At 40.9% G+C, this 10,543-nt stretch overlaps 1 protein-coding gene across 4 annotated transcripts; it reads right to left on the bottom strand.

Annotated features, from left to right (window-relative positions):
* det1 (DET1 partner of COP1 E3 ubiquitin ligase) lies at nucleotides 1-8,152 on the bottom strand. 4 transcript variants are annotated; one of them, XM_067588841.1, is made up of 10 exons: nucleotides 7,985-8,152; nucleotides 7,856-7,904; nucleotides 6,762-7,111; nucleotides 6,300-6,566; nucleotides 5,982-6,194; nucleotides 5,539-5,762; nucleotides 3,239-3,368; nucleotides 2,510-2,700; nucleotides 1,357-1,548; nucleotides 1-880 (listed from the first exon to the last, which is right to left on the bottom strand). In XM_067588841.1, exons 3-10 carry the CDS (start codon nucleotides 7,008-7,010, stop codon nucleotides 691-693), a joined length of 1,656 nt encoding a protein of 551 aa, XP_067444942.1. In that variant the 5' UTR covers nucleotides 7,011-7,111; nucleotides 7,856-7,904; nucleotides 7,985-8,152; the 3' UTR covers nucleotides 1-690. The 4 variants fall into 4 exon arrangements, with proteins under 4 accessions (XP_067444942.1, XP_067444940.1, XP_067444941.1 ...); XM_067588839.1 differs by having other exon boundaries at nucleotides 7,856-8,152; XM_067588840.1 differs by lacking the exon at nucleotides 7,856-7,904 and having other exon boundaries at nucleotides 7,958-8,152.
* Nucleotides 8,153-10,543: the final 2,391 nt, after the last annotated feature.

Here is a 10,543-nt window from a genome sequence, read left to right as displayed (position 1 = left end):
CAAAATGTAGACAATTTTATTGGCAGAAAATATATACAAACAATGATATGTAAAAAAAAAAAAAAAAAAAAAAAAAAAAAAAAAAAAAAAAGAAAGTAAAAACAATAGAATATAAAATTACCTTTTTCTCCATCCATGTCAGAAAAAGAAAGTTTGTTGGAGAGCTGGTCATGGACCAACTAAATAAACAATTCTGATATAAATGTGCAGCTTTCAGTGCACAGTAGGAAAAAGAAAACACCTTTGGTTCCTTCTAAGAAGTCCGGCTACCTACTGCTCCCACCTCCACCGCACATCAATCATTCTCTCTACATCTCCATTTACACTTATTCTAGCCTCTCCTCCCTACAGGTCGCTCTTTGTTCCATGGAGGAAGGGGGAGAGAGGAGGCAAAGCGCTGCAGACAAAAGTAAAAGGCAGAATTGTCGCCTTCTTGCTGAGTAGAGTGACCACTGTTTGATGGAGGGGGAAAGAGGAGAGGAACAGTGGTTTCCATTGGGAGGAGAATGCAGCGAGAGGACTGCTGATTTCTCTGGAGAGGAGGGAGGGCGACAAACACGACAAACATGTTTTTTGTACGTGACCGGTGCTGACAGAATCTCAACCATCCTGCATCTTTCTTCCGACTGTGAGTCCGCAGGCTCTCTGAGTTTAGTTTTTTTGCCATCTTTGCACACACACACAAGCTCCTCACGCACACACGTGCCTCATGTGGAAGTTGACCACATACTCCGCGTTGGTGCGCTGGACAGAGATGGCAAAGGGTTCGAAAGGGTGGAAGGTGAAGGCGACTAGGCGACGCACGGCGTGGTTCACCGGCCGTCCCAGCAGGCCTGCCTGGATCTTAAACTTCAGTAGGCCCGAGTCACGTGCGTAAAACCTGGTGGATGAGAGAGACAGACAGTGTTGTTGCGTTAAACTCTGGCTGCTCTGTGATAAAGATCAAGGTTTCTATTCCACATTAGAGTCTGACTGGAGTCAATCTAAAGTCAATCTGTGGTTGATTAACACATCCACCCCTTAACTAAATCATCAATCAGACAAAGCCTCAGACATCAACCTGAGGATTGCAAAACAGCTGAAAAGGCTTGGAGAATAAAGTATGAGGTACTGGAGAAGAGCTGTGCCACGTGTAACCCTGGCCCTAACCCTATTATCAAAATTTCAACCTGTTATCACATGACCAAAGCTCCAAAAAAGGTAGAAAGAGGACACTGAGGTAAGACTTTTACTTACCTTTGCAGCAAGTAATGGAAAGTGAATCTTTTGTTAAGGATGTATTCTTAGATACTTTGTGTTAGCACTAACATTATTCATTTGTCACTTTTACTGATAGTGTGGTTCTAAAGTCCGTACCTGATGGGATGGTCTCCGCAGGTCTTGGGCCTCTCCATAACAGACACCCACTTGTCGTCGTAGCTGAAGAGGGAGAGGTCGAGGTATGGGCTGCTGCTGTAGGACTGGGCACTGATGGGCAGCTGACCCAGCAGCCGACGCACCGCCTCCGTATGGCCGCCGAATTTAGCGTTCACTATGGTGTCCTTGAATCTGAGGCGCAGACATACAGGGATATCAGCACAGTGACATTGAATAGCAAAAGGAGTCTATATTCTCGGGTGACAGTGTGGCCCTGATGTAAAGATTCACAAGTCAAACCTGCCAGGCTGAATGATAGTCCCCCCCCCCCCCCCCCCCCCCACACACACACACACACACACACACACACACACACACACACACACACACACACACATACCAACACTGAAGTGTTTTGCTGGTCTCACTTTCAGTTCCTATATTCTCTCCTTTCTCTTCGATCCTTAAAAACTCTCTGTACATATTTTTAGTATGTCCTCTCACCTTGTTTTGTGTTTTTCTGCCTCCCCTCTCATAGACTGTTTCTCCCTGAAACCCTGTGAACGGGGCTTTATGCTGGCCATTTGTAAGTGGTACAAATCTGGTTTGTTGAATGTGCTCACCAGCTTTCAATTTCTCCTCTTTTTCTTCCCAAAATCAATTTTCACCACTCTAAAATCCAATTCTAAGCTCTTTTCCTCGCTCAAACCATCCTTTATCTCCTCCTCCCTCCCCCGACCCCCCCCTCTGTCCGCTCCTCCCTCTTTGCCTTCCACCGAGGATTTTGTCACCTACACTGTGGAGCCGAACCGCCAAATTCAATCACGGCTCCTCTAGCCATGCTGGCTGTCTTAATGTCTCTCTTCTAGATCCAGATTAAGTCCTAAAACTCCTTCCTCCTCCTTCCTCCTCCTCCTCCTCCAGGCGATCACTGCTGATCTGCTCCCTTTCGTAACCGCCGTCTTCAAATACTCCCTGACATTTGGCTGCACACCATCATGTGCAGTTTCTGTTTTCATTCAGAAACGAACCCCTGATACAACAGTTTGTCAGCACAGTTTATGCTCAAACTGAAATACATCTCATTTTGACACCAAAATATTTGGTATTTCAATCCAATAATTTTCTGCTTTTACACAGGATGTCTCGGTACCTTCTCTGGACCTGCCGTGCGTAGTTGTTGGATGAGGCGGAGCAGGGGAACTGGACGGCCTGGCTGTGTAGCGTAGCGTTTCTGAACAGGTCGCAGAAATTCTCAAACAGCTCCAGCAGCTGGTCGGAGGTGTTCTCAAAGACAGCCAGCACCTCTGTGGACACCATGTTGTACACCACGAAGAACGACGGCTGCCAAAGACAGAGAGAGGTTTTGATATTTTGCTGTATTTTTTTCTTGTAGGCATGTTTTTTTTTCCCCTCAAGTATGTTGCAATCCACCACGTTCTTCAGTAGTGAAAAACTAAGGCCAGTCAGGAATACTGAGACATTCATTCTGCTATAACTAGATTTCTCAATACAATATTAGCTTTGGCCTCCGTGTATGTTATAAAATGATATAAGATGAATATGATAGTATTTATATATTCTTCATCGGGGAGATGAAAGCTGATGGGCGACACATTCAGAGAGCTGAGATTTGAAAAAAATAAAATTAACATTAATTAGATCTATTTGCTGTTGTCATGAATGAGTCGCAGGACTGAACAGAATCTGCGGGAGAGACGGTGTCCTTGGAGACCTGAAGAAGGAATCCTTTTTATACAACATAAACAACAAAAGACACGAGAGAGGCAGGAAAAAGCAACAAAGAGAACAGAGGGAGGAATTCAGACCAGGATCTGTGTGTGTGTGTGTGTGTGTGTGTGTGTGTGTGTGTGTGTGGTACCTGTGAGGGGTCCGTGACTCTGAGTGTGACCACGTCTTCACTGGTGTATTTAATGAAGAGGTGATGTTCATCCAACAGTTGCATCTTCCACATCCTCAGCCTCCTCAGCTGATCAAAAAACTGGAAGAATCTGACAACATCACGACAGAAAGAATGAAAACCAATAACTGAACTAAACCGATCAATAGGTGAATATCTAACAGTTGTACATTATGGAAGTGCTACTAGAAATGCTGAGGAGTCAGTTTTGGTGGTGGACAGTTTATCTGCTCATAAGCCTGTCTGCTAAACTGTAAATATTTTCCCCAGATTGACTCATAATTAGGCTAGTGCAGTTAGCAAATAAATCAATTACTCAGTCAAAGCAATATGATCTGACAACTATTTTGTCAATCAATTATCATTCAAGTCATTTATTAAGAAACCCCTCCAAATATTCACTGTTTTTAGTCCTTGTTATGAAGATTTGCTGATTTTCCTGGTTTACGTTTTCATAACTGAAACTTTTTGGGATTTTGGATTATTGATCGGACAAAACAAGCTAATATGAAGAAGAAAACCAAACAAACTCTGTGAATGAAGTCATTGGTTGCAGCCCTAAATTACACAATAAAACCGTGTATCACTAATTTACAGATCATACAGTTAAAACATAACATTGCACTACATTTCATTTATAACATCAATTCATAATAATAATTCTTATTGATAATTCTTTAATTATAACATCTATCAATGGTCAAACTTACAGTGATAATATTACATTTTTACTATTTTTATTTGAAGTGTTATGATTTTATTCAGTCCTGTAAATAAATCCTCACTTAAGAGCTGCAACCACTAGTCTGTTGTTAGAGAATTAATCAGCAGTTATTTTGATAATCAATTCATCATTTCACTAAGTTTCCATGACAAAATGTCAAATATTCGATGGTTCCGACTTCTCAAAAGTGAAGATTTGCTGTTTTTCCTTTTCATGTATGACAGTTAATTGAAAATCTTAACATTATAAACAAAACAATGAAGACGTCATCATGGCCTCTGACTAACTGTGAATGCCATTTTTTCACTATTTTTTAACATTTTCATAGTCTAAACGATTGATTGACTAATCAATCAAAATAATCAACAGATTCATCAATAATGAAAATAATCATTATTTGCAGCCCTGAAGTACTTTAAATCAAGGTATCCAAGACTGACACAACAGTTAAACTACTTTAAACTTCATAAATGTAAATAAAAGTAAATATTAGTGAACTTAATTTACTTTATTTGTTTTAAATGTCTTTATAATGAGTTATAGTAACAATCAGAGCACAGATGAATAATTTAAGGTGTCTCCCTGCTTTAAATGAAGAAGTTCTTTTATGCGATGTCGCTGCAGTCCTGAGGGGTTTTCCATCAAGCTGGATAGAGGAAAATCCTGTCTTATTTTGATAAGTCTCACTAATTCAAGTGAGAGTTCCAATCCATTATAGTGGCTTATACAGTATGATCCCTGCTCAGTAACCATGGTAACTTATACAGCAGAACTAGCCTGCTCCGTAGCAGGCCACCTGTCAAACTTAATTTAGCTGTGTCAAAGAATGTCCGACGGGTGGAAACAGACTCCCAAAAGACGGATCAGTCGAGCGTCTTTTCGTACTTGCATCACTTTTTGTGTTCGGAAACACAAGATGGAAGAACTGTGAGGGACCTTTACAAAAATACCTATTTCACTTCATTTCAAATCTTAGCATTTATAACATAAGAAATAAAAGTGTGCCAACGTTATTTTGAAGTTATTTTTTTATTCATTCACTTGTTTTGTTCAAGCTGTGAAGACAAATTGAAAATTAAATAAAGCCGAAACCATGGATGATTGACTGTTCTGGGCTGCTGATGTACTCTGTGCACGTGCACAAAGCCTGGTTAGACTTAATAATGACTAGACGTGGCTGAACTGTGTTAGTGGAACTGCTTGAGCCTTAAGTGAGACTCGACATTAATTCAAGCTGGTCTTTTTCAGGTAAGCACAGCTTTCATTAGCTGCGTTGATGGAACACCCCTCTGCTCTCTTCATCAGACACACAATCCTGTCCAGCTCAGAGATGAGTTTAACAGGCCTGTCAGATGTCAATAATACAGTCCTGATCAAGAGTACGGTCTAGACCTGCTCTGTGTGAAAAGTGCCCTGAGATAACTTCTGTTGTGATTTGGCGTTATATATATAAATAAAACTGAATTGGCCTCTGCTGCACCCACATGCAAACATAAAAAAAAAAAACAACTGAAAAGAAGAGAGAAAGGTTACATACCTCCTCTTGGCGGTGGCGCTGCCGTCCTGCTCAGCCCTCCTCCAGAGGTAGACCAGCAGCCTGTGCTTGAGGGAGTTGATGGTTTTGTCAGTGTAAAGACGCGGGAAGCCTGGCTGGCTCTCTGCCTGAGCCTCTGTGTAAACGGCCGAAAGAGTCAGGAGGTCATCCTCATAACAGAATCGCCCGATAGTCCTTACGTCCAAAAACGTTCCCTCTGGAGTCACCTGGGAAGGGGAGGGGAAGAAAATTACATGCTAAAAGATTTTTCCTCTCAGTTTACCTCTCACACCAGCGCCTTAAAAAGTAGATCCAAACTGAATCGTAAAAAGGTAGAAATCTACTCTACTGGGTGATGCTTTCAGGTATTTTAAAACTTCTAACCAGAACTAAATCAGCAGTTGTTTTCAAGCACTAAATCCATTTAAAATGGCAAATCTGCTCACCTGAAAGACGTGTATGGTCTGCTGCTGGACCGACAGCACAGCCAGGATGTTTCTGTAGAGGTAGAGGCCCTGGTTGTGGGACAAGATGATCTTGTCGCACTTAAAGGACCTGGTGTCACACAGCCTGCCGGTGTGGAGGTCGATGATGTGGAGGGAATAGTCTTCTAAAGGAGACCGAGGGTTCGGAGTCACGGATTCGTTGTTGCGATACACCTGGTGGGAGATGAAATACGGATGGAAACAAATCCATGAAGTGAATTTGTTTTCTTTATTTTGAGTTGCTTTTTAAATTTCTGGTTAGTTTGATAAAGTCGTTACCTCAAAGAAGTACGGCGGCGGCTCCTCTGGGACGTACACGGCCGACCCGACGATGACATAGCGGCAGTCATCTGTGAACAGGCTGCACTCCCGGTTGAGGTGTTCTCCGTTTGAGGCCACATTAGTGACGTGGAGCAAGGAGAAGAAGCGCTCAAACAGGCGACCTCGGATGTTGAGGGAACGTTGGTCGTTGGCTGTTAGAAGGGTCTCTCCCTCTTGGCCTCTCAGCAGGTCCTGAGCTGCCTGGCAGCCTTGGTATTCATATATCTGGAAGAGAACAAGTGTTTCCTTCATCTTTTTCATTCTGGTAAATTGGGAAGTTAGCAGAACAGATTGTGTTCCAGCTGCACTTGACAGTCAGGAGAGTGTTTAAGAGTTTTCCTGATCTAGTCCTAACCAGATATTTTCCTTAAGGAGGGAAAAAAAAAGGCAAAGTTAAAAATTAATTTTCTGTCCTCTTACCTCCAGAGACGTCTGGTCAGAGGAGAAGGCGATGAAGCAGCGTCCGTCAGGTGAGAACTTCCTAAGAAAGCAGGGGGGCTTCTCCACGTTGACTACAGTAAAGTTAGGGAACAGGTTCTGGTGGAAACAGCGCACTCGGTACCAGTGAGCTCCTGGTCGACCCGAGCAGATCCTACGCCTCTCAAGACGATGGACCACGTTTTGATTCTGGATCCGTCTAGGTTTCAGGGTTGGGGTGTCCTCGTCCATCGCTGTGATCAGAGAATGGTCTCAAACCCCTCCCTCAGTAGGTAGCTTGTGCAGACGGCCAGTGTGGTGAAATGATTACATCACAAGCATGTTCCTCGTACCTGTGGGTTCAGGGGAAAGTATGAATGGAGGTATGAAAGGAGAACAGATGAGTGCTCTAAAATCTTTATCACATGCTTCATGTTGACCTGAAGGTGGATCCAAATCCACATATAGTCAGGCTGTAACACTGAGAGACAATACATGAAATCCATGCTGATCAGATGTTTGCAGCTTCAAAAACATGAAGAGCTGCTTGCGTTTCAATGTTATATCATCATACAATTTATAAACTGAAGGTAGAGACAAAAACATCAAGCTCGACTGAAGACAAAAAAGGAGAGTGAACTGGTGAAAGGAGAAATCTGACATTCAATTCAATTATAATTCAGACTTTATTAAGGACACAGCTCATGAGAGATTTAAGTGTTTGATTTATTTTGTAGTACATTGCACAATAAAAACAGTTTCCTGTCTGCTGGTCACACTAATTTAAAGACAAAGGTCTGGTCTCAGCTAACTAACGTGTTATTATGTTTGCACATTTACACTGTAACTCATATTAATAGGTTAATCAGCTCATAAAACCACACTTGTACACCTCTTATATGAGACATTATACAGATGGAGTTATCATCATGTTATATCTTTGTGTTATCATATTAAGAAAACCACAGCAGACAGCAACGGCTTTCACAGGCTAATGTAAGATAACTCGACAACGAAAGCAGCTACAGATCATCGTGTTTCATTACATTACATTAATTTGAGTTAAGGTTTGACACAGTACGCTGTTATTCACTCACTTGTTACTTTAAAAAGCCAATTATCCCGCTTTCAGGAAGCTTTCTGGACCTGCCAAGTTCAGCTCGTTGTGTTAGCAACAGCAGTGAAGCTCGACAACTTACAGCAACGTTAAATTGGCGGCCACTGACCTCAGTCGGTCATGTCCAGCTTCATTTCTTCCGCCAAGTGCAAATATAACGCAAATCTATCACATTTCTCCAAATCTCCGACTCTATGGAGTGTTTATGTGTCAAACAACCGCTGTGTTTGTTTTGAGTGAGCCGTGGAGGAAACGCAGAAGAAGAAGGCAGCGTTTTTCTGAAGTGGAACTCAGGAGCTGTCGTTTTGAACAGCGCCACCACATCCTCCTCAGGACAAAAGTGGAACTGCACCCTGTAACAGCTGCATCAAGTAATCAGAATCATTTTTATTGGCCAAGTATGTTTACACATACAAGCAATTTGATTCGGTTTAGTGGCTCTCAATGTACTGATACAGAATAACAACACAACAATCTTCAGAAATACACACAAGGAATGAATATATACAGGTGAAACCGTTTCTGTCAACTGTAAACAGGATAAAAATAGTGCAATGAAGTGAAGAGTGCAGGAAGTGCTGAGATAATTATTAAATGGTAAGAAATTAAAAAAATACGTTTTATATACATATAGTAGGTGGTTATGCACAGTATATACAGTCTGTTCAGATATACAGTAGTGTGTGAAATGTATTGCACATTTTGTATTTTAGACTAAAATTAATAATCAATTGGATTTGAGATACTGGCACCTAAAAAGGCTACAACAATTACATAGTAATGTGTCACATAAGTCATGATGGAACCGACATGTATGGTGATCAAAGTAATAGAGGACTGTAATATATAATAGGCATTTGAATTCCTTGAAACACATTAGAGCAAAATTACTGTGCGATTTTTGAAACATTACATTTCCTATTCACTGAAAATGACAGAAATAACCTTACTGAAATAAACGTGTGTTATAACATAGTTATCATAAAAGGGTTTACTAACCTCTGTATTCTAATATACATGCTAGTGATCCAAAAGTAACTGAAACTAATATACTGTAAACATATTTCTGAGCATCCTGGTATAACATTTGACCGAATTCAATTCAAGTAGGTAATTGCAGTCGGCTGCATTTTGAGGTGACTCTCATAGTAGCCACACATCAGCCAAATGTGCACCTGCTGATTTCACTGAAGTGCCAATTTACTGATCAGTAGGTGGGTTTGCAGGTGAGAAGCAAAAGTGCTCCAGCAAACTTTGAACATGGTTATAATTTCTTCAACTAAATTGACAGGGAAATACAATAGACCTTTGACCACTGTACCTTCAGTGTATGTAACTGTCTTGTTTTTTTAGCCTATTTTATTTAATTGATTTGTTTATAACAGCACGTGCACCCCAGGTGACCTGCGTTTTGCTCTCCATAATGGCAGATAATTAAATTATGATTATCCTCTTTCTTAGGAGGCATGTTCATATGGACTGAGAATAGCATTGCGAAAAGAAAAAAGAAAAATGCTCACAGTACATTGGTCTCGGAAGACTGCTAATGGTTCTTTGTGCAATTATCCCTAACCAAAGAGTCTCGTTTAAATGTTGTAATTTTCCATAAAAGTACATGTAGTGGGCATAAAAGTCCAGTTTGAAAAGAAAAATGAAGAAATGAATGGAGGGAAGGATGTGAAATTATCCACTTTAAAATCTAATGGCATTTTCCTTTTCAACTATGCCTGATTAAACCTGTGCTTCAAGATGTGGATGTGTCTCTGCATAATATTTGTGTGCATGAGTGCATGTGTCTGTCTGCTGGTTTGTGTGCGGTTCGCGTGTTGAGCTTGTTTCTCAAAATCAGGTATATGTGCGTGAGTGTGCACGTACAGTTGTTTGTGTGTTACAACGGTAACACACATGGGAGTAATTCAAAATAGAAACTATGTACTATCCTCTGGTTGTTTTTCTGTTATTTTCCCTCTAATAAACTGCACACTACAAAGAGCCCTGGCCTCAGCTTTTAGCATCAGCCCATGAAGTAGAGAAGAGAGTCTACATCTGAGTGTTTTTATATACTTTTTAGCCTATCTGCCAGAAGACACAGTGCTTATTTAAGATTATTTTTTTTCATCTTTGCTTTTTACAGCCCAAAGTGGACAGTCTCTATTCTTCCTGCTCTTTGTCACATATTTCTCCAGTTGAAACAGCACAGATAGTTTGCTCTTAAGTACAGGTATTCGGCACTATCACCCTTCCCCAAAATGGAGTTACTTGAAAACTTCAAATTGTTCTCTTTTCAGCAGTCAGGGGGAATATGGGATGGTAAAGAGACCAGTGCAACCAGCGACTGTCTGAGAAAATGTTTAAATACAATGTTTAAAGAAGAAGAAAAGAAAAAAAAGGGGGGTGGGGGCTCTTCAGCACCCTGTTTTGGAACAGTATATAATGCAGCTTAACAGAGTGCAAAGTCTACAATTGCCGTTATTATCATCATTATAACGAACAGAACTTTCTAAAAGAGCATTTGCATTAGAGGACAACCACAAAAGTATAGAGCAAATTCACTGACTTGATAAAACTCCTATATAAGAGGCACTTAGAAAAGGTTACACAAAGCAAGGGGAGCAAATAGAAATACATTGTTTTACCATTTCCTTTTTTTACTCAGACAGTTGTGTTT

The sequence above is a fragment of the Thunnus thynnus genome, chromosome 5 (assembly GCF_963924715.1).
Source record: "Thunnus thynnus chromosome 5, fThuThy2.1, whole genome shotgun sequence".
Classification (NCBI taxonomy): domain Eukaryota; kingdom Metazoa; phylum Chordata; class Actinopteri; order Scombriformes; family Scombridae; genus Thunnus; species Thunnus thynnus.
Note: the sequence above shows the minus strand (reverse complement) of the source record. Positions and strands in the feature narration are given on the sequence as shown.